This window comes from Notolepis coatsorum (genome assembly GCF_963971535.1).
Source record: "Notolepis coatsorum genome assembly, chromosome: 4".
Classification (NCBI taxonomy): Eukaryota; Metazoa; Chordata; class Actinopteri; order Aulopiformes; family Paralepididae; genus Notolepis; species Notolepis coatsorum.
This window is the reverse complement of record NC_140168.1, coordinates 79236762-79260495: the sequence shown is the minus strand read 5'-3', so window position 1 is coordinate 79260495 and position 23734 is coordinate 79236762. Positions and strand designations below refer to the sequence as shown.

Genomic DNA, 23734 nt, shown 5'->3' with positions numbered 1-23734 from the left:
ATTTCAATACCTGTAATAGTACAGTAGTCCAAACACATGTGCATTCAGTTAAGTTGTAATATGACTGTAATACAAACAGTTCAGTTTGTCAGGTACATGCAACACAGATTACAGTGTTTACATCTGTCTGCTTGAGAAAATACCATGTTCTGCAATAAAAATGATTGAAGTGAGATGAACAGACTGAACTTTATTTTATTAGATAAAACATGTTGACAGTTTTACTTTGCAGTTAAAAAAAAGAAGAAAAAAAATGTATAAAAAAAAGAAAAAAAGAATCGCAATATTCGCGATATATCGAGTATCGTGATACTATCGTATCGCGGTTCATGTATCGCGATAGTATCGTATTGCGAGGTCTCTGGCGATTCCCACCCCTAATGGGCAATACAACACTTAGAATCTGAATATACTATGAGTAGGCTAAGTAAAGTAAACACAGTATACACAGGTACAGTATACACAAGGTACCATAAATGGCATGATATATGAACGTCATACGTTATATGTTGTAGTCTAGAGTTGTGTGTGTGTGTGTGTGTGTGTGTGTGTGTGTGTGTGTGTGTGTGTGTAATGTAGGCCGTGTAGGACATCCAAGCTTGAGGATTAAGGCGTGGGGGGGGGGTGGAGGGTTGAGGGGGTTGGATGCTTGTCATAGCGACAGGGGCATAAGCAGGGTCTAGTGTGGCATAGGGGAGGAGATGGAGGAGTGGAGGTTTGGGCGGGGGGGGGGGGCTTGTCATAGTGAGAGGGGTAGTGCAGGGTTGCATGGGGGTGGAGGTGGTGTAGGTGGAGGGTTGGCACAAGGATTATATGCAGGTATATAGACATAATAGACAGATATAGGGGGGGGGGGGCTGAACTTGCTCTTCATTCTGGCTAGCTCCTCGTAGAGGGGGTGAGAGGGGTTCTCCAGGATGGCTTCTAGCTTTTTCCTCATCCTCCTCTCACTATATAATACAGTGTATACAACATTATTGTACATGCCATCATGTAAATTGGTGAACTGACATTATAGTGGTGCAGCAGAAACTCAGCACAAGGCAAACTAGGGAGACACCTGCAGGGTGGGAGGTGCATTAGACATTTCTGAATTTCCCCAAGGGGATCAATAATGGAAAATCTTATCTTAAATAACATTTAGTAAGGATCTTCACACATCCACTGAAAAAAAGGCAGAGATTAAAAGATCCATCTTGGGATTTTAAGAATCGATTACAATTAAATTATCTGATAGTTATATTGAATGTTTCTTTTTCAGCCTTCCCACTAGATGTTGTCCAGTAAACAAGAGTTGGAGCTACAATTTAACTAAAAGGACAGAATAGAATAGAATAGAATAGAATGGAAGAGAAGAGAATAAAACAGATTAGAATAGAATATATATAGCTTTTTCCTTTGTTGGGGAATTTTTTTGCTCAACATTGACAAACACAATAGCACGCACACACACGCCCACACAGACACACACGCCTGCACAGACACACACACACACACGCACACGCACACACACACAAGAGTGCCAGGCTGTTGGACCACAGGAAGCTGGAGGCGAAAGGCTTCTTTGGTCTGGATTCAGGCCAATGTATGTGTGTGTGTCTGTCTGTCTCTGTTAATGTTATCTAACTGTAAAATGTCATTATAAATGTCACGTCATACTAGTCCACAGATGACACATGCCGCTGTCCCCCCCCCCCCCCCCCACAAAGCAGTGAGCTATAGTCACTAACCTACATTTACAAGCATCCTCGGAATAATATGTAGAGTTAACTTATATAGCATAGAATGACACACTAGAATGACTAGTTCACTTCAGTAATAAACAGACGTATCGTATTCAGTACACGGTACACCCCCCCCCCCCCGGCCCAATTAGACCGTGGGAAATGCGTGTACTAGTAACGCCCGCGCGCGCACACACACACACACACTGACAACAACAACAACTCACAACTGGTCAATGGAAAGAAAAATGACAGCGAGACAGATCGGCTTTACAGTCAAGCAGGTTACCCCCCCCCCTCCCCAGGCTCAACTTTGTACAGTAGCTTTATTATATATAACGCGCTTCTTCGATTCCGACTCCTGTCCTGTGCGTCCGTTCATGCTTCAGCGCGTCTCTCACCTTGACTGCAGCGCGGCATGACTGTAGAAACCCGTCCATCCTCACCACCAGCCTGCAGCACCCTGTCCTAATAAACACAATGGTTGCTGTCCGCCTCTCTGCTATGGTGACAAGTATTCTCGCTGTCTCTACAGTTTCGGACGGACGGACGGAGAGAGAGAGAGAGAGAGAGAGAGAGAGAGAGAGAGGGGGGGGGGGGAGAGTGGACCGCTCGAGTAGTGCGCCTCTTGTGACGCATAGACGCTTTGGTGTTTTGCCATTCCAGTTTGTCCCGGGTGAGCGGAGGCACGTTATATAGATATTATTTCATTTTCACAACAACAACAACCACCAATATAATTACATAAACAGTCATAGATAGTTCTCTGTATACATCTGATCAGCACTATTACTAATACTCAGTAGTACTCATTTATAATATATTTGATATCCAGTTGAATCACCTGCTGTACTACATTGATTGTACTACATTGCTAATGATGCACTTTACTGTAACTTTTGCACTCTGGTTGGACGCCAAACTTCTTTTCGTTTTCGTATAATGATGACAATACATTTTAATCGAATCTAAAAAAAATAATAATAAAAAATACAACCGATATATAACTATATAAAACCACAACCACAAAACAACATCTGAAGACTCGTAGATTAGGTTTGGATAGGGTGGTGAATGATGTTAGGGATGGTTTTTTTTTAGTTTTGTGTGTTATGGGGTTTATTGGTTTTTCTTTATTGTTTTCTTTTATTTGCCGGGTCTTGCTTATCTGCCCAGTTGCTGGGATGTACAGTAGGTGGCGGTATGCGCCTTTTGTGGTCGCGACCCGCCATTAAACCCATTGAAGAAGAAGAAGAAGAAGAAGAAGAAGAAGAAGAAGAAGAAGAAGAAGAAGAAGAAGAAGAAGAAGAAGAAGAAGAAGAAGAAGAAGAAGAAGAAGAAGAAGAAGAAGAAGAAGAACCAACAGCTGAATCGGAAGTGACGACATTACACCTTTTTCTCTCGGGCAGGTGGGCGTGGCCAAGGCGGAATGTAAATAGCTAGCATGCACTTCTGTCTGTGTCAGACACTACCAGACGAGCTGAGCAAATCTGAACTTGACGGGTGAGTATCTTTCAAAATATAGTTCCCCCCCCCGTTTGAACAAACGATTCTGGACACTTTTTGTATCACAAACAGTACTGTATTTGCAAATCTGGTATGTCATAAATGTATAGATGTAGCAGTACTGTATCTGTATGTCGGGTGTGTGTCATATGATGAATTGAAAATGGGGGACCCTGATGTAAACAAGACGAAAGTCTTTCTTTGGTCTGTATCCCCTTAACAATTGTATGTATTGAGCTGTACTGTACCCATTCTGCAATCTGTTAATAAACTTTTCAATCAATCAATCAAGACCACAACCTGTCCTTATACATTATCTTCGTGGAGTTGTTTTCTTTGTGGATCAGCTAACTTCGCTTAGCTTGGTAGGGCTAACGTTCGGTGCTGTGTGCTAGCAGCCCGTTAGCCAGGCTGACTCAGGCTCAGGCAGCCATCAACAGCTTGCAGTGGCAGCGTTTGCTGCTATCAGTTTTCAACTTCGGTGAGTCAACAACAACATAATTGTTGCCTCCTACAGTATTAGTTTCTCTGCTGGAAAAACCGTGGCTTTGAGTTTGCCACATCTTTGTCAGTGTACTACTGTTGGGTGAGTCACCCGCTCAGTGTACCGTTGTTTAGCTGACGTCGTTTCTCTTGTTTTGGTTTGTATAACAACTTCAGCTCAGATGACAGGTCGTTTTCAGTGTTTCATCAAAAGATTATCCTGTACTGTGAATGAATGAAAACTTTATTTAACAGATTGCAGAATGGGTACAATACAGTACAGCTCAATACACACAATCGTTAAGGGGATGCAGACCAGAGAAAGACGTTTGTCTTGTTTACATCAGGGTCCCCCATTTTCAATTCATAGTGACATTTATGGCATACACAACATACATGACATTTATGGCATAGGGACATACATGACATACAGGTATTTAGTACTGTTACATTTGTGACATATATACGATATGCAAATATACAGTACTGTTAGTGTTACCCATAGATCCTGACAGAGTATATTATGATGGGGAGGGGACTGTACATTAGTAGGGGGTGGGTGGGTGGGAGAGAAATATACATACGGTGGGGAGAGAATATATACATACGGTGGGGAGGAGACTGTACATTAGGAGGGGGTGGGGTGGGTGGGAGAGAAATATACATACGGTGGGGAGAGAATATATACATACGGTGGGGAGGAGACTGTACATTAGGAGGGGGTGGGTGGGTGGGTGGGAGAGAAATATACATACGGTGGGGAGAGAATATATACATGCGGTGGGGAGGAGACTGTACATTATGAGGGGGTGGGGGGGTTTGGACATTTACGGTGGCCAGTTTCGAATTGCAGCCTCCCGTAGGTGCTCTTTAACACTTTGAATGCCGGCCGTGTTTTCCTTTTTACCCCCTTGAATGCCCAGCACCACTCTAATGTTAACGTTAATATCGCCTAATCTATGTTTTAAATTATGGCTATGTGTCTAATCTGCCCGTCGCTTATCAAAGACTCATTTTCCAGTCAACATTGTTGAAGCAGATTGTTTTTTTATTGGTTTATTTCCGTTTTCTAGCATTTTGAAAAGCACTCGTTTTCACGGAAAAAAGAAGACATTCCATGATAATCGCCCTTTACTGGCATATTCTAGAACGTTGTCTTTTCGGCCTATTTATGAATCGTTTTCAAATAAACGCTAGATTATCGATAGTATATGTGTACGCATGCACGCTCGTGCCGCAAGCTGAAAATTGATTCTCCTAGTTCCTGACTGCTCGCACAGTCAAACAGCCTGGGGGACACATATGGGAAACGCTTATATCTCCGTGAAAACGGGTCTGATTATCCTAAGACTGGTAACATAGATTCCTTACCTGAGATCAGATGGTATCCAAATGGATTATTCCAATTCCTGATCGCCATTCGGAAAAAATCAATCCTTTTATTGATCCACCGCGTATACTGTAAAAACACATAATCCCCACTGCTCTGAGGCTCCAGAGTGAAGCTGATCGACGCCGGTTGCACGAGTGAGAAGTAAAATGTGGAGTCCGGGTTTTTTTTCTCATTCATTTTCATTGAGTCCAATCCAAAAGGGTGAATTACCATCTGGGAGACGATAGGGGGCGCTTTTTTCACATCTGAGCGCCTGGGGTGGCTGAATTTCCAACGGTAGACTCGGTTGATGAAATATGAATTCAGATCGGGTTGGGCAATCAAAGTGTTAAGAGCGGTTTTGAATGTGGGTAGGGATTCACATTCCTTTACAGCTTTGGGTAGGGCGTTCCACATTGATCTGGCATAATTGCAAAACGTGTTTAGTCCCTTGTTTGAGCCGAATCTGGGTTTAACATGATTTGTTGAGCTTCCTCTGGTGTTGTGGTCGTGGTATTCACTGACCTTTGGGAAGTATTTTGACATGTAGTACATGGGTACCTTAGTCGTATAGTGTATCTTGTAGACCAGGCCCATTGCAAGTTGCTGTACTCTGTCGTCTACTCTAAAGGTCTCTGCATGCTACAGAAACTGCAACGCAACTGCAACACAACATCAGCATGACTTCAACGCAACATGTTGCAGAGGGTGTTGTAGAGTGTGTTGTGAGGATGTTGCGTACCTCTCTCCAAAATCTAATCTGAACAACCTTGCGTTGATGTTGCGTAGCAGTGATTGGTTGGTTAGCGAATGGGGGCGGGGCTGTCATAGAATAATATTGGTCCCGCAGGGACCGCATAAAAATCTAGTATAGCCCTAGTTATGTACATTTCAACAAAGTGGAGCCACAGGGGACTTCCATAGCATACGCCTTCAAATCATCTTACCTTGACGATTAAAAGCCTCCACAATTTAGTAAATAGTATCCCCACCATGGCATGGTGTTGAGCCGTAGCCAGCAAGCTATGCTATCAATATTAGCTAAATAATTAGCGTCACATAGCTGGCCTTTTTCTGAAAACCCAAGCACATATTGTTCCATAGCATACGCCTTCTTGATCATGACAAATCCTCTCTTACCTTGACGATTAAAAAGCCTCCATAATTTAGTAAATAAAGCTGTAGCCAGCCCAGCGTTTCCGTTAGCCGGTAATTACCGGTATTTGACCGGCAAAATCTGTTGAAGTCCGACATATTTAATCTCTCCGGTCATAATGTCCGGTGAAAATAATTCCCTCTAAGCACAATTTGATTATTTGAATTGTATTAAAATAGGCTAAAATTAAATAGCCTATGCGATGAACGAAACAATCATTACATTTGTTTCATCGTTGCTTCACCAAGCAGGTATAATAATGTTGTCAGCGGGAGCTTGCTGCTAGATTTGCGACTGCATGCAGCTGCAGAGCCGGAGCTGCACACCAGCAGTGCCGGCACAGTGCAGTACTCCAATTCAGCCATTGGCAATTCAGCTGTTGGGTGGGGGGCGCTGCTGAGCGGTCCCCAGATAGAGCCTGAAAACAGCTGAATCTGCTGCTCTGCAGCGTCATACTCTCGCAAATAAGTCGTTGGGAGGTGGAGAGAGTCAGCACGCAAACCCACGATAATGTTGCCGTCTCTCTGCCAAATTTCTCAGTTCTTCGCTTGATATAATTAATACAAATGTCCAATATAACGGAATTCGTTAGCTCATAAAAATGTGATTATAACGGACTGCTGTTTATTAATGTCGGGCGACTGCCCACAGACACCTATTTGATTTAAAGTTGGCAGCAGCACGGAGTCTCAGGACTTATTTTATTTGGAATATAATGACTGTATACGCAAAAGTAGCCTAGTTTTAAGTTAAAATATTATAAATCTACATGCCTTGAGGATGTCATTCTTTATATAGCATGCCTATCAACCATCAAATGCACACAGCACACACACCCACACGCACACACTCACTCAAACAAACAACACACTGCAGCACCCACTCTCCACACTTTAGATCACACAAACACACTTTACACTTTATATTTATTGATAAAGGATTTGCACTACAACTCGTACACCTACTGTGAATTGTACCTAAATTGCACCTCGTCCCATTTCTGCCTTGCACTATATAGTATTGTATATTAGTACACTGCACAGTATTGTATATTGTATGGTAACTACGTCTATTCTGCATCGAACATTGTACATATGTCTAAACTGAACACTGTGACCTCATTTTTTTACTTCTAATTTTACTATGTTATTTTATTTCATACTTATCTTGTCTTGCACAGTCTCTGGAGCGTAACAGTAAGAAGCATTTTGTATAAAAGTATTCTGTACTTCTGTATGACAAATATTAAAGAAACTTGAACTTGAACTTGAATTGTTTTTAAGCTCAATAAACTCTGACCGGAATTTCTCATTTGACTGGTAGATTGAAATCTACCGGACACTGAGGCCGGCAACAATTTTTTCTAACGGAAACCCTGAGCCAGCCAGCTAGCATTGATGCTATTCAAAATGCTATCCACATGCTATCCAATCGATATATCGAAACTTTGCGACCACGTTTCATGTTTATTTCGAGGAAATAATTTATCGAGATAGTTATCGTTTTATCGCCCAGCCCTAAGGTCAAGTAGAAGTCTGACCAGTTTGTTTTGTGATGTTTGTAATCTTGTTTTTAGCGCCTTTTGAGGTGCTTTGGTACCATGAGGTGCAAACATAGTCGTAGTACCCTTGAATGAGTGCTCCTGCCAGAGTCTTCAGGGTATTCTTGTTTACCAGAGAGGAGACTCGGTACAAGAATCTAGTTCATTGGTTGACTTTTTTTATTACCTTGAATGCCATTTTGTCACAGGAAAGATTTGCCTCTAGGATGGAACCTAGGTATGTAATTTCATCTTTCCTTGTGACAATATTGTCACCCACTGTAACTGAGAAGCCGTCGGTCTTGCTGAGTTTGTTATTTGATCCGAAGAGAATGGACTCTGTTTTACCCAGGTGTAATGATAGTTTGTTATCAGCGAGCCAGGTGCAGATTCTGCCGAGTTCAGAGCTGAGGGTTTTTTCAACCTCTAACTTGTTCTTGTCAGAGACCAGCAGGGCTGAGTCGTCCGCGAACAAGAACAAGTTGCAGTCACAAGCTGACGACATGCCATTTGCATAAATTAAAATGTTTAATTAAAAACGAAGGTTCGAACGTCCGTTTAATCAGATTAATCACTATTCAAATTGACGATTTAGTTTGAGGATAAAAAAATATATATATATATATATATCAAATTTTTTTTAAACGAAGGTTCGAACGTCCGTTCGAAAAACCTTGACGAAGTTTGAATCCCAAAAACAGGCTTCGGGGACAGCCTTACCATACATATTATTTATATTATTCAAATGGAACTCAAACATGTTCCGTTGTGATGTCACAGTATGATGTCATAATAGAACATTCTAGAACATTTGTGATGTCACAGTATGATGTCATAATAGGACATTCTAGAATTGTTGAATATATATAGAACACACATTTTGTGTTCTATGCATCCATTAAAGCTAGAAAAAAGTTTGGATGATCAGATAGGACCAGGATATGAGACAAAAACATTGTCAAACGGCGTGCTGAGAGTATGCTGCAAGGATTCAGTACAGTTTAAAGCAGCTGGGAAGTTGACAATGGTGATGAAGATAGGGGTGGAGACAATTATCCCTGGAGAGAGACAGCAGGGGCTAAAAGGAGTCATTTACGGGGTTTGCGGTGAGTTGACCGAGGAGGACATTAAGGGTCATATCAAGGGAGGAATTGTCAGTGGTGTCTATAGATTCAAGGCAAGGGAGGGGAGCTCAGGAGCGCCAGTAGTGGTAACATTTGCAGACGCAGTGTTACCAGTCAGGGTGTATATAGGGAGCATGTCGTACGCCGTGAGAGAGTATGTAAGGCCACCGCTGCGCTGCTATAAGTGCCAGAAGTTCGGGCATATTGCAGGGGCTTGCAGGGCGAAACAGAAGTGTGCGAAGTGTGGCGAGGGTCATGAGATCAAGGAGTGCAATGCAGAGGTTCCCAAATGCTGTAACTGTGGAGGGGAACACCATGTAGCGTTTCGTGGGTGTGCATATGTTGCTCAGGCCAAGGAAGTGCAATCTGTGAGGGATCAGTACAAGGTGTCATATGCCGAGGCAGTTAAGTCAGTTGCGACTGTGAAAGAGAAGGAAAGGAGACAGGGGGTGAACAGGGTGCAGCAGGGGAGTCAGCAATCTGCTCCAACTCTGCCAGCCGCGCCTCCTATTATTTCCGATGCGTCTCGGTCTGGACCTGGTCTGCCAGCCGCGTCTCAGGATGAGGTGATGATAATGACCAAGACAGCGTTTCTGGCTTTCATGGTAGAGGTGGTGGCGGGAGTGAAGGACAGTGAATCAAAGTCTAACGTCTGTCTAACGGTGGCTAATGCAGCTGAGAGGTTTTTGGGGGTAGGGATAAGGGGAGAAGAAATCCATACTGTACTGAAGGAGAGTGGGGTGCTGGGTGAGGGTGGGCAGCGGCCGGGCAAGGGTGCTGCACTGGGGGCAAAGGGGAAGGAGAGGAAAAGTGGGGTTGAATGGCAGATATGCAGGAGTGGAGGGGCAAAGGAGAGGGAGAAGAAGGAGAATGAGAAGAAAAGTGGGGGTGAACAGTCGTGTGCACTAGGGGCAAAGGAGAATGGGAAGAAAAGTGGGCAGATAGGCAGGGGGCGGACGACAGACAGGGAGAGTGAGGGGGACAGCAGTATGGAGGAAGAAGAAAGAGGATTAGATCACTGATGTTCTGTATTCTTCAGTGGAATGCCCGGAGCCTGATCGCTAATGGACAGGAGTTAAAAAGATTTGTGGAGGAAGTCATAGTGAAACCTGAGTTAATTTGCATTCAGGAGACGTGGCTGAAACCTAGCCTTGAGTTTGTTATTCCAGGATATGAGTGTTTAAGAAAAGACAGAGTTGGTAGAAGAGGCGGAGGGTGTGCAACTTTCGTTAGAGAAGGGATCCAGTATAGGGCATTGGACATAACATCTAACCTTGAGTGTGTGGCAGTGGAAGTTTGGAGTAATCAGAGCCATAGTCCCATAACGGTGCTTAATTTATATAATCCGTGTAAACAACTTATTTTGCCTGAATTTGATGAAATTATGCAGAAGGTGAGAGGTCCAGTTATATGGGTCGGTGATTTTAATGCTCGTAACCCATTGTGGGGAAGCAATAGTAAGGACAGTAATGGAGTCGTGGTTGAGGAGATCCTGGATAAGCATGAGCTAGTTATGATAAATGATGATAGACCGACTAGGTTTGATGTCACAAGGAATACTTGCAGTCACATAGATTTGTGTTTTGCCTCCTCGGGTTTGGCTAGGGTTGGAGAGTGGGAAGCGCTGGATAGTAATACTATGGGAAGCGACCACTGTCCTATTCTGTGCAAATTTGGAAGGGATCTGATAATAGAAATCGAGGAGAGGGTGCCCAGGTATAATTTTTCTAAAGCTAATTGGGAAGAGTTCTTGGAGGAGGCCCGAAAGTGGGTAGGAGAGATTGACTCTGAGGGGAGTGTAGACGAGTGGAATGCTTCTCTTAGTGAGATGATACATAGGGCAGCGCAGGGCACAATCCCTATGAAGGAGGAACCCAGAGCTAGAAGGATGGTTCCCTGGTGGAATAAAGAATGTGACGTAGCTGTAAGGAATAGGAATAAAGCATACAAGAGGGTGAGACGGTATCCAGGGTTGTGCCAGTCAGTAGAATATAAGAGGTTAAGGGGAGTAGCACGAAGAGTTATTAAAGATGCTAAAAAGAGTAGTTGGAGGAAGTTCTGTGAAACACTAGGCCCTGAGACTTCTGTGAGGCAGATGTGGGCAGTCGTACACAGAATGGCTGGAATATATAAAAAAAGCTCGATTCCAGTGATTCAGAAGGGGGGGGTAGAAGCAGTAACCAATAAAGAGAAGGCAGACATGCTGGTGGAGGCATTTCAGGCAGTGCATAACTCTGGGAGTCTGGGGGAGGAGAGAGGGAGAAAGAGGTCTGAACTGCTATCGCAGAATGAGTGGAAGTTGAGAAGAAGCTCAGAAAATAATAATCCGATTAATTTGTACTTTACAATGAAAGAGTTAGGGGATGCTATCCAGGCTGGTGCAAATACGACGCCTGGCAGAGATGGATTATCCTATGAATTATTTAAGAATTTGGACGAATTTGTAATGATTGAAATACTGGGTTTGTTTAATAATGTGTGGCTAGAAGGCTGCTTGCCAAAGGAGTGGAAGCATGCCGTCATCATTCCTATTTTGAAGCCAGGTAAAGTAGCGGCTGACCCAGGGTCTTACCGACCCATAGCCTTGACGTCTGTATTGTGTAAAATTATGGAAAGGATGATTACTAATAGATTAGTTTACTTTTTAGAAAGTAAGGATCTTTATGTTGGGTATCAGAATGGGTTTAGAAATGGCAGGTCTACAATGGAATCAGTAGCTGTTCTAGACCAGGACATTAGACAGGCTTTTGATAATAAGGAAGTAGTGATAAGTGTATTTTTGGATATTGAGAAGGCGTATGACTCTTTGTGGAAAGAGGGGCTGCTTTTGAAATTGTATGACCTAGGAGTTAGAGGGAGATTGTTTAATTGGATAAAGGATTTTCTATTAGACAGGACGATCCAAGTACGTGTGGGGGGGCAAACCTCAAAAACTGTAAAAATAGAAAATGGCACCCCGCAAGGAAGCGTGATTAGCCCGGTCCTCTTCGATGTGATGATTAATGACATTTTTGGGCAAATTGGAAAAGGATATGGGTTGTCTTTATTTGCGGACGATGGGGCCATATGGAAAAGAGGGAAGAATGTTGAGTATTGTTTAAAGCAGGTACAAAGAGCTCTGGGGGATGTAGAGGAATGGGGAGACAAGTGGGGTTTTAAAATATCCGCCTCTAAGTCTAATTATATGATTTTTGGTTTTAGAAAGAGGGTGCCTAGGGGAAGGCTGGTTATGTATGGATCTCCCTTAGAGAGAGTAAAGGTGTTTAAATTTTTGGGAGTTTGGTTTGACGAAAAAGATTGAATTGGGCTGTTCATATAGAGAAAATCCTGGCAAAGTGTGAAAGAATAGTGAATGTGCTGAGAAGTTTGGCTGGGAGTGGGTGGGGAGCGGATAGAGAGACCACGTGCATGATATACCAGGCGATGATCAGGTCAACAATTGATTATGGTTGTTATGTGTACGGCTCTGCGGCCAAGTTTAATTTGCGAAAGCTGGATGTGCTTCAGTGCAAGGCTTTGAGAATCTGCTGTGGAGCTTTTAAGACCACCCCTGCTTCAGCACTATTGGTGGAAATGGGGGAGTTGCCCCTAAACCTGAGGAGAGTAAAGTTAGGGCTACAGTACTGGGCAAAATTGAGTGGGACAAGTCTGTCCTTCCCAGCTAGGTGTTTACTTTCAGGAGATGGGGATAAGTATAAACCTTTTTTGGGCAGTATTGATCAGTGGGCCAGGAAGTTGAGACTGCATCAGGGGGGAGTGGCGGAGCACACTCGGTGGCTATCAGTGCCATTTTGGCTATTGCCTGATCGAGTCATTGAACTTAGGTTCTTGAAGGAGGAGGATAAGGGCGAGATTGTGGAGGAAATAGAGAGGTTCCTTCTGGAATCAGGGGCTCTGGAGGTGTACACTGATGGCTCTGTGGATCCTGAAAGTGGGAGGGCAGGATTTGGGTGGTGGGTGCCTTGGTTAGGGATCGGTAAGGGACAAAGAATATCCGATGGCAGCTCAGTATTTGTGACAGAGTTGCTTGCCATCCTCTGGGCATTGTGGTGGGTGGAGGAAGTGGGACCAAGCCAGGTGATTATATGCTCTGACTCGGCTGCTGCACTGATGGCTCTGAGTGCAGGTGGGTCTAAAGCTCGCCCTGATCTCATTCAGGAAATAATGTTGGTTTTATATAGGATTGCGAAGGCAGGCTGGTCAGTGGAGTTTTGTTGGGTCCCGGGACACGCTGGGATTGCGGGGAATGAGATGGCTGACTCCCTTGCCAAACAGAGCCTGGGAAGGGAGGAAGAGATAGGTATTTCAATGGGAAGAGTAGAACTCAGAGATAAGATAAAGAAAGGAGTTGAGGCTGAGTGGCAGGATGAGTGGGAAAGGGGGACCAAGGGAAGGCACTATTTCTCTCTGCAGCCTCGGGTCAAGATCAAGGTGGAGGGATATGGGTCAAGGAGTGATAGGGTGAAGATGTGTAGACTGAGGCTGGGGCACTGTGGGTTGAACAGTAGCTTGTTCATTGTGGGCAAACATCCAGATGGGGTGTGTGAATGTGGAGAGACTGAAACTGTCGGGCATGTCTTCCTAAAATGTGAAAGGTATAGGAAAGAGAGGGAAATCTTTTATAAAAGTCTGGTAGAGCTGGGAGTATCTTCCTCCTCTCTTAAATCATTCTTTGGCATGGATAATGAGAACCACCAGTTGATCACAGAGGCAGTGCTGACATTTCTGCATGCTTCAGAGTTGTACCAGAGGATATAGCGTTAGTGTATGTATTAGTATTGGACAGGCAAGAGGAGCAGAGAAGAAGGAGAAAGTGTGAGTTGAAGAGGCCTAAAGATGGAACACCACTAGTGTAGTATAAGAAATGAGGAGGGAAGAAATACGCCAAGAAAGAAGAAGAAGAAGAAGAGATCATCAAAAGAAGTGCGGAGGGCAGTAATACGCCACGATGCGTCTAATCTGCCGGAAATTCAAAAGAAGAAGAAGAAGAATTCTCTCAAGAAGAAGAAGAAGAAGGTTTGGGCGATGAGATGGAGGGTTCCCCCTCTTGGGGGGGCCCTCCAAGAGAGGAGATGATGTTTGTATTGTGATTGTATGACAAGAGGAGCAGAGAAGAAGGAGACAGAGACGATAGAAATGTGTTTTGAAGATGAGAAGAAGAAGAAGAGTGTAAACTTTCTCAAGTGCGGGCGAAGCAAGAATTGTGGAGGGCAGTAATACGCCACGATGCGTCTACACTGCCGGAAATTCAAATAAGAAGAAGAAGAAGAAGAACAATTCTCTCAATATCTCATTGTGGGGGTCCAGTAGAAGAAGAGGAATAAGGAGACGCCTAAGGATCAAGAACAAGATGCCTTGCCGACTGTCTACATATGGAAAGATCTCATTTGAAGATCTCAAGAAGGAGGGAAGGCGAGCGAGGCAGCTTATGGAGAGCGGGGAGAGTGGAAAACCGTCCTGGAAAGGCATGAGGGGCAGTGAGCGGTGGTGGAAGGCGAGCGAGGCAGCTTATGGAGAGCGGGGAGAGTGGAGTCCTCGTGAATGGCCCCGGCCGGTGCAAGACTGTCCAGGGTTATGGGTGAATCGAGATGGGAGCGAGTGGAATGAGGGCATGCGTCAGGAGGGACGCGAGTCACCGGGTGCGAGCCCAGTGTCTGGAACGGAGGAAAAAAGAAGAGGGGAGGAGAGGGAGAAAGAAGAGATGGAGAAGGAGGTGTGGGAAACGGTGGGGAAGAAGAGGAAGAAGCAGACGGAGAGGGACGACAGTGATGGGGATAGCCAGGGCAAGGGTAAGGGGTCGGGTGAGAGTAGGGGGGAGGAGAGTGGGGGAGAAGGGGGGAAGAGGAAGAAAGTGGGGGACGATAGCTCAAGTGGGCCGGGAGACGAGGGTGCTGGAAAAGATGTGGCAAAAGCGGAAGTGATCCATATAGTGGTCAGGCTTGAGGGGGAGAGGGGTGAGAGGAAAGTAGGTAGGCTCGAGTGGCCCAAACTCATTGCCGAGCAATTAGGGGAGGTAAAGTACGCGAGAGTTTTGTGGGATGGGAATCTGGCCGTAGGGTGTGGTAGTGAGGGGCAGGTGGGGGTGGCTAGGAAGATGCGGAGCATTGGGGGGGTGGGTATAAGTAAGGTGGCGAGGGTAGGGGAGAAGAGGGGGGGGGGGATGTAAGGGGGTGATAGCTGGGGTACCGGTCGAGGTTACAGTAGAGCAGCTGGTGGGAGAGCTAATGGAGAACGGGCGTAATGGCATAGTTAAGAGTGCAGAAAGGATGAAGAGGGGAGCAGAGAGGGCAGTGACGGGGACGGTAGTGATTACATTTGAGGGGGTTGTTCCTAGGGAGGTGTTTGTAGGGCGTAGGATGTATAGGGTTAGGGAATTTGTTCATAATCCTCTTAGGTGCTATAGGTGCCAGGAGTTTGGCCATATAGCTACCACGTGTAGGAAGGGGCTGAGGTGCGCTAGGTGTGGCGGGGAACATGAGTATGGGAAATGTGGAGAGGGAGTGAAGCCGAAGTGCTGTAGTTGTGGTGGGGAGCATAGTGTAGCGTTTAGGGGGTGCGAGGTGATGATGAAGGAGGTCGCGGATCGGAGAGAGAGAAGGGAGGGTAAATTGACGTATGCTGGGGCGGTTAGCAGGGCAGGACAGGGTATCCAAGAAAGGGTGCAGGGGGCTGAAGGAGGGCATTTGGCAGTGAGGGTAGAGCAGGTAGAGAGGGGAAGGGAGGAGAAATTAGGTATTGTGGCCTTCGTGGCAGGGGTAGTTACTGGTATGGCAGAGGCTAAGGGTAGAACAGAGATGGTGAAGATGATTGTTAGGATAGCGGTTCAACATCTGGGATTGGAAGGTCTGGACTGGAAGGAGGTGTGTAGTGAATTGGCTGAGGGGGCTGCGAGGGACAAGGCTGCGAGGGACAAAGCAGCCCAGGATAAGATAGCAGGGGGCAAGGAGGGTCCCGCGGAGGGGGGCTCAGGCAGGAAGTAGCAGCAGTAGCTGCACTCCAATGGACAATGTAGTTGATGACGGGGTCCAGTAGAAGAAGAAAAAGAAGGAGAAGAAGGAGAAGAAGAAGAGCCCATAAAAAGAATTGCGGAGGGCAGTAATACGCCTCGATGCGTCTACTCTGCCGGAAATTCAAATAAGAAGAAGAAGAAGAATATCTCATTGTGCATCTTGAGACAGGATAGATAAGACTGTCTATCCTACAACACAGACTGAAACCTGCATTTCTCAACCAAGGTGCCTTGCCTACCGTTTTGCTGTGGAAAGGTGAGTGTCCACAACGGCTAGCTAGCTGTCCGCGCACGGAAATTGTGAAAGTGTGGGTGATGATGTGCACTGCAGGCCAACGGGAGATGGTCTATGAATTGTTGAATAGATACACAAATGTTCTAGAATGTTCTATTATGACATCATACTGTGACATCACAAATGTTCTAGAATGTACTATTATGACATCATACTGTTACATCATAAATGTTCTAGAATGTTCTATTATGACATCATACTGTGACATCACAAATGTTCTATAATGTTCTATTATGACATCATACTGTGACATCACAAATGTTCTAGAATGTTCTGCCATTCATTCCTTAGGGCTTGTGTCCACAGCGGACGTTTTATGAGTTGTCAGCTTCTTTCTGTCATTCATTTCTATGCTACAGACGTGACAGGCGCGCTCCTTTTACCAGCGCCGCGCCTCGCGTTTTAGTGCTCTCGGCGGCAGCGTTTTTGGGCGGAGCGCTCCCAGCGCCTAAAGTTGAAACTAGTTCAACTTTTGGAAAGGAGCGCGCTCATCAAGGTAACTTTTTTTCCCCAACCAATCAACATCGAGCAAGTGACGGAGCCGCGGCAGTCGCGAGACTCAGGAAAACGCTCTGAGCTTATTTTTTTTGCTTTTCAAAGCGGTCCGCCTTGAAAAAAACTTCCGCTATGGACACAAGCCCTTATGGACCAACATTTCCCGTTTAGTCGATTTGTAGCCAAACGTTGCGGTGAAACTTTCCAAAAAGTAATAGCAACTCGAGTTGGACCAAGCCGGTCGTCTTCAATTCACCCCTCCCCTGTCTCGAACGTTGCCAGACCATACCTCCCACTGGTCGGCTGCAGGAGGCAGCCGTCGCATCTTTTCACCTGTACAGCGCAAGCTCTCAGTGGCGAGGAGTAACGCGTGGGAGGCTCACGCTGCCCCCGTTACTTCCTGATTATGCTGTACAGGCCAGGGTTTCCGTTAGAAAAAATTGTTGCCGGTCTCAGTGTCCGTCAAATGGGATCAATTCCGGTCAGAGTTTATTGAGCTTAAAAACAATTGATAGGCAGGCTATATAAAGAATGACATCCTCAAGGCATGTAGATTTATAATATTTTAACTTAAAACTAGGCTACTTTTGCATATATACAGTCATTAATATATTCCAAATAAAATAAATCCCAGAGACTCCGTGCTGCTGCCAACTTGAGGTGTCAGTGGGCAGTCGGCCCGACATTAATAAACAGCAGTCTGTTATAATCACATTTTTATGAGCTAACGAATTCTGTTATATTGGACATTTGTATTAATTATATCAAGCGAAGAACTGAGAAATTTGGCAAAGAGAGACGGCAACATTATCGTGGGTTTGCGTGATGAACTCCTAGACAACGATGTGTCAGCGGGAGCTTGGTGCACTGCTGGATTTGCGAGAGCATGCAGCTGCAGAGCCACAGAGCAGCAGCGTTTTCAGTTCCGGTCTGGGGACCGCTCAGCAGCGCCCCCCACCCAACAGCTGAATTGCCAATGGCTGAATTGGAGTACTGCACCGTGCGGGCACAGCTGGTGGGTTCTGTGGCTCTGCAGCTCAGGGCTGTACGCTAAGCTTTTTCACTAGGGGCACACTTACCCCTAAATGAGAAATTTAGGGGCAAAAAAATATTTTTTAGGGGCAAATTTTTAAATAACAATTTTACCATTATTTATATCGATTGTTTTTGATTAAAAAATTTATGATTGATTTATTTTATATAATTCTTTTTTAATAAAATATATATATTATATAATCATACTTGTAGTTGTATTATCTGCGAGACATCGCCACCACGCAACAAGTCTAAATGCTCGCTATATGCAACCAGCTCCACTGTCTGTGTGTACTCGAGTAGCCTCCAGCTACGGCCAGGATTCCCCGGAGCTGCAGCTGGACCCTATACTGTAGCCTCCAGCTACGGCCTGGATTCTCCGGCGCTGCAGCTGGACCCTATTGACTATATTCAGCGTGCCCTCAGCTCGAATACGCATCGACTCAGTGTTATAACTAGACATTGATATCAGGAGCTATCTGAACTATTTAGTTTAATGGGACGTTTCGTTTTGAACAGTAAGCTAAGCTAACGCGAGCTATCATGCACTACTAGACTTACTGGAGCATTTGTTGATAGCTATCAGTAGCTAGCCGGCTGGCAGGCTAGGAGGAGCAGCAGACGCCGGAGCTCTCTCCGTGTGTCTGAGTTCAGTTCAGTTCGGCTCACTATAGGAGGTCGAACGCGTCGAAAATATGAAGCAATACTAACGTTACTTTTCTTCATAGCTAAATCAGACAGTCAGCCAGTCTATCAGAGTGAGTGCTCAGTCGATTGTTCCCGCTGATCATACCTGCTGAGTGCTCACTGCTCAGCTCGCGTGAGTGACGGCATCGCGTCATCACACGCCTTGGATAATTTAGGAGTGAAATGCGAATGCAAGGCTTGAAAGCACTACTCGCAAGCCCGCCCCCAGATAATATTTACCAATCGCAATGGGCAATTAAAGGGGCAATTCGCAACGAGATCATCGCAGTGTACAGCCCTGCAGCTGCATGCTCTCGCAAAATCCAGCACTAAGCTCCCGCTGACAACATCGTTGTCATTATTAGACCTGCTTGGTGAAGCAACGATTAAACAAATGTAATGATTGTTTCGTTCATCGCATAGGCTATTTAATTTTAGCCTATTTTAATACAATTCAAATAATCAAATTGTGCTTAGAGGGAATTATTTTCACCGGACATTATGACCGGAGAGATTTTAATGTTTAAAAACAGATTTTGCCGGTCAAATACCGGTAATTACCGGCTAACGGAAACCCCGGTACAGGCGCACCAACCGACCTGTGGGGGTCGCTGTCCACAACGTCCGATCCCCACCCACCGGCTTTCCCACCCCCTAATACTGCCAATTGTATTAGTATGAACGACCAGCCAAGCCGGAAGCAACGCAGAGAGCTCGGCTCGAACCCAGCATCTCCTGCGTTGGTGGCGAGCGCCTTGCCCACTGCGTGTGGTGTGAAAGCTCTGGCAGGAGTTACTGGACAAAAATCGGCGGAATAAATAATGAATAAATAAAAATAAATAGTATAGATTACAATGGTGTGGGTGGTCACTAGAGATGTTCCGATACCATTTTTTCCTTTCCGATCCGATTCCGATACCTAAGCTTTGGGTATCGGCCGATACCGATACTTATCCGATACCAGTGCATACATTAAAAAAATAAAAAAATAAAAAAAATATTATATAAATTATAAAATGTTTTTTTTTTTTTTTAATACAGCTACTGTTTTATATATACTGTTTTTTAGTAATAACTATAAAGTAATGGTATTTATTCAACAACAGGTGATTGTATAGATTAGTATTAGTATCAGTAATTGAAAACTATCTCAATGAGTTCACCCACGGAAAGGTTGTTGGCACATTAGTTCCACACGGACATTATTCGTTGCTGCACTTGCTTCCACAAGAAGGCTCCGTTTAGTACCAGAGGCTCTGTTGTTGTGATTTTTGCACAATAAATATTCAACATTCTCTTTTCAGACTCCGCCTCAGACTCTTATCATTTGGCACTAAAAGCTAAACATTGTCGCCGATATGGCTGTCCGCAACATGTCATTAATTGTGTACGCGACGTGCAATTGTGCAATGACAACGTTACCGTGAGCTAGGTTAGCTAGCATCAGCTACCGGTATATGGAAAGACTAACGTTACTGCCGGTGACATTGTGATTTAACTTGGAATACTCCTTTGCCAACTTGCTGTACTTTGCTTGCAGATCTGCAGCCATTATTGCTGGATTATGAATAGCCCCAACTTTAGCCAAGCAGGGCTCTACGCTAACCTTTTTCACTAGGGGCACAGGTGCTCCTAAATGAAAAAATTTAGGAGCACACAAAAATATTTAGGAGCACAGTGAAAATATGTCAAGTAACAGAGTTTTTATTTTTTTCAAAAATAAATGTATATTTGTACTGTGCGACGTGCGTGCATGTGCAAACGGGAACGGGACACATCTGTGCAATAGCACATACCACCAAAGTCACTGGCCCACTGTGTGCGTGTGTGTGTATCATCTGCGTGTGCAAACGGGAATGGGACAGACATTTGAACTATTAATTAAGTGATTAATGCCTACTATGGCAAAGTTGTAGCCAACAACTAGGCCTAATAAGAAAGGCAGTGATATTGAACAAAAAGGAGACACTGGCTTTACAACCAGGGCCATCAGTAGAGGGGGGAGCTAGTGTTGCTCTTTTAGAAAAATAATCCTTTCAGGGTTGCCTATTGAAATACTGTACACCTCCAGTACAGTAGTTTGCGTGTCAGGTAGACCATTGATTGACAGTCGATTCTGCCAATTACGACGTCACACCATTGCACTCTGGCCGTCCGGCGCTGCAGCTGGACCCTATTGCCACACCGCTTGCACTCTGGCCGTCCGGCGCTACAGCTGGACCCATTGCCCACCTCTGCGGTTGATAACGCTAGCCAAGTTAGCTGTACACACATACACAGTGGGCCAGTTGTAGGGGTGTAACAATGCATCGCAATGCATCGATCCTACTTTGCAATATTTACAAAACATGACATTGTTTTCGAACTCTAGCCATGGGGAAATGTTTAGCCAATTCACGTTAAATTTGTATGTCTTCCCTCCGGCTCCAGTGGGTGTAGCTTCGCTAGCTACAGTGGCTACATTGGGTGCTACAGTGGGTGTAGCCTCGCTAGCTTGGCCAACTTCGCTAGCATGCTGGCTAGCGTCAGTATCTTGGTTAACGTTAACGTTAACCATCACCTCTGTAACATGAGCTGCCTCGCCTGACTTCTCATTCTCCGGTATCTTTCGCGCAAAATAAAAATGAATGGGCTTCGACATGGCTGTATTATTGTTTGACTCAGACAGTGACGCTGATCATTACTTTCGGTTTCCAGTCGCGTGACCACAGGAAACTACTGTGATTGGAACGTTTATGCGGCTGTGAACTGTGGGACTTGTCGTTTTTTAACGATTCTCGCAGCGGAGAAAAAAAAGGACGAATGAGAGGCTGTACTCTGCACTCGCTGGCCCCACTTGCACGCCGTGCGAGTACTTGATTTTGCATGTTCGCACGCACATATTTTTAGGGGCATATGCGAGCAATATGGTCGCACTGTAGAGCCCTGCCAAGGTAACGTCAAAGCTAGCTTTCGGTTAGCTGTTCAATGCTAATAACACCAGCCACCAAGCGAACTCATCAGAGCTCCCCGTCAACAGCGCTGTCGGGACGATGGCATTTTAAGAAAGTATCTGCTCTGCTGTTAAAATGACAAATGGCAATTGACACTTTAATTCACGTCGATTTAAGCACACGTTTGTTTTATAATGCTCACTCAGCGAGTAGGGTATATCTACAGAGCCCAACGTCCGCAGTGTTGTTGATAAATTACGTCATATGGTATCGGAGCGCAACATTAGAGGGTACTCGCCGATACCGATACCAGCATTTTAGGCAGTATCGGCGACATTTCCGATACTGGTATCGGTATCGGAACAACTCTAGTGGTCACATCACTGTAATCAATGTGGACGGCCACCTCTTTCTTAGTAAGGCTCTCCTTGAGTGACTTCAGCCTCTGGAACTGGTGCTGGATGTTATACACATGAATGGCCAGTTTATTTACATGGTCCTGAGTGAGGTCAACAAGTTTGTCGATAGATGTGTGTGTCTTCTCCAGTGCTGTGTTTTTGACATTCGTCTCCTCCCTCCAGTGCACCATCTTTTCCCTTTTTTGTGATTTTACCTGTCCGGGTAACCCACTGGTCCCAGGAAATTATGTTTCCCTTGGTTGATGGATCAATAGTTGTAGGGAAGGTTTTGCCTTGGCATTGAATGCACCTTCTGTACATGCATTCCATATCACTTGAGCTGCAGACACAGGACTCAACTATTTCAGTTGTGGATGGTGTGGCAACAATCCCAAGCTGGTGAAGCTTCTTGATTTTGAATTGGAAATTCTTGTGGATTTTGCAGGTTTCTCTTTGGGAACCGTTGGGTCTCACGGTCCAAAAGGGCTTCAGTCTGCAGAACTGAGCCCGTGAGAGTTTGTAGCGAGGATGCTCACTGAGAAATTTAACATGTAGTCTCTCCATAGTGTCAGTCAGTGCCCTCTTCCTGAACACTTGTCCTTTCTTGCGGACTTCCCCTGTTTTGCCATAGATGACGGTTGAGTTGTCATCCTGGTGCAAGAAACGACTCAACATGTCCCATCAATCGTCTCTGGCTGTTGTTGGGCAGGGTCTTGGGCTCTCTCCGCGGTGGGTGGCTCTCTTCTCAATGGTGCCTATCAAAGGTGCTGGTCCTTTTTTGTTTTTTTCTTGTAGCCTTCTAAGCTGCTTCGTTAGGTTAGAGTATTTTCGGGACTGGATTTCCAGTTGATCTTTTGTCGCCCTCAGTTTTGACCTCAGTGAGGTTATGGTTGCCTTCCTTTTTTTTCCTGCTTTGGGGGTGGAGGTCTGCTCTGGTGTTGGGCAGTTCAAAGGTGGCTCTGGAGGGCTTGGTACTACCTGGACATCCTGCATCCTCCTTTTTCTTCTTGCTTTGGGGGTGGACGTCTGCTCTGGTGTTGGGCAGTTTGATGGCAGTTCTGGGGGGCTTGGTGGTACCGGTAGGCCTCCATCTTGCTCCGGTACCTGTGCGGCATCTGGCTCATTGATGGAGGGAGGGGTCAAATCCAAGATGGCATTCAGTGTTTTCGTTTTAGCATAATGCCTGTTCAAATTGACTCTCCATTGTTTTTGTTTCATTTCTGTTTGGAGGTAAGATCTTCCATTTTCTTGATCTTACCATTTTCCTTTCGTTTTTGATATCTAGAAATGGAAAGGAAGCATGCCATAAAATTAGGAAAAACATATATGGACAGACCCTACACTATGCACTGGATGGCTTATGTACTTATGTATGGTGTGCAGGGCTGTACGTTAACTTTTTTTGCACATAGCACTGGTGCTACAGAGGTTGATAGTTTTGTAGCACAGGCCAAAATCTTGTAGCACAAGTATAAAACGTGTTATATTTGTAACAGTCACAAATGTGCCTATTGTATTTGTGTTATTTAGTTGCAGTGCCATGTTTGGCTGTCATTTAGTATATCGCCATGTGTTATTATTACTATGATACTCTCATATGCTATTTTCAATTAATATCATAAACAACATAAGGAATATTAGCATAATTTTGAGTGGACTGAAGGAATGAGTCAGCGTTAATAGTTTTAAATGCAAATAATTTATTGAAACATAGAAGTGGGGTCGGTTGGGACACACACACGCACACACAATGGGGGACCCTGATGTAAACAAGACAAACGTCTTTCTCTGGTCTGCATCCCCTTACAATTGTGTGTATTGAGCCGTACTGTACCCATTCTGCAATCTGTTAAATAAAGTTTTCATTCATTCATTCACACACACTGTTTCAACTCACCACCCCCGCATCATATTGTAGTCTAGTCTGTCTTCAAACTTCCACTCCTCTCGAAACTTGTTTATATTTGAATATCATCA

The 23734-nt window shown here is 44.8% G+C and overlaps 1 protein-coding gene across 1 annotated transcript in view; it reads right to left on the bottom strand.

Moving 5' to 3' along the window:
- LOC311226578 (exopolyphosphatase PRUNE1-like) overlaps nt 1-2258 on the bottom strand; it is a gene marked incomplete at its 3' end in the record, with an annotated part of 68099 nt that extends 65841 nt beyond the window's left edge. The window contains exon 1 of the mRNA XM_084311998.1: nt 2126-2258. Within this exon, the coding sequence (XP_084168124.1) occupies nt 2126-2164 (39 nt within the window). The 5' untranslated portion in view covers nt 2165-2258. The remainder of the gene's footprint in view (nt 1-2125) is intronic.
- Between the last annotated feature and the right edge of the window lie 21476 nt (nt 2259-23734).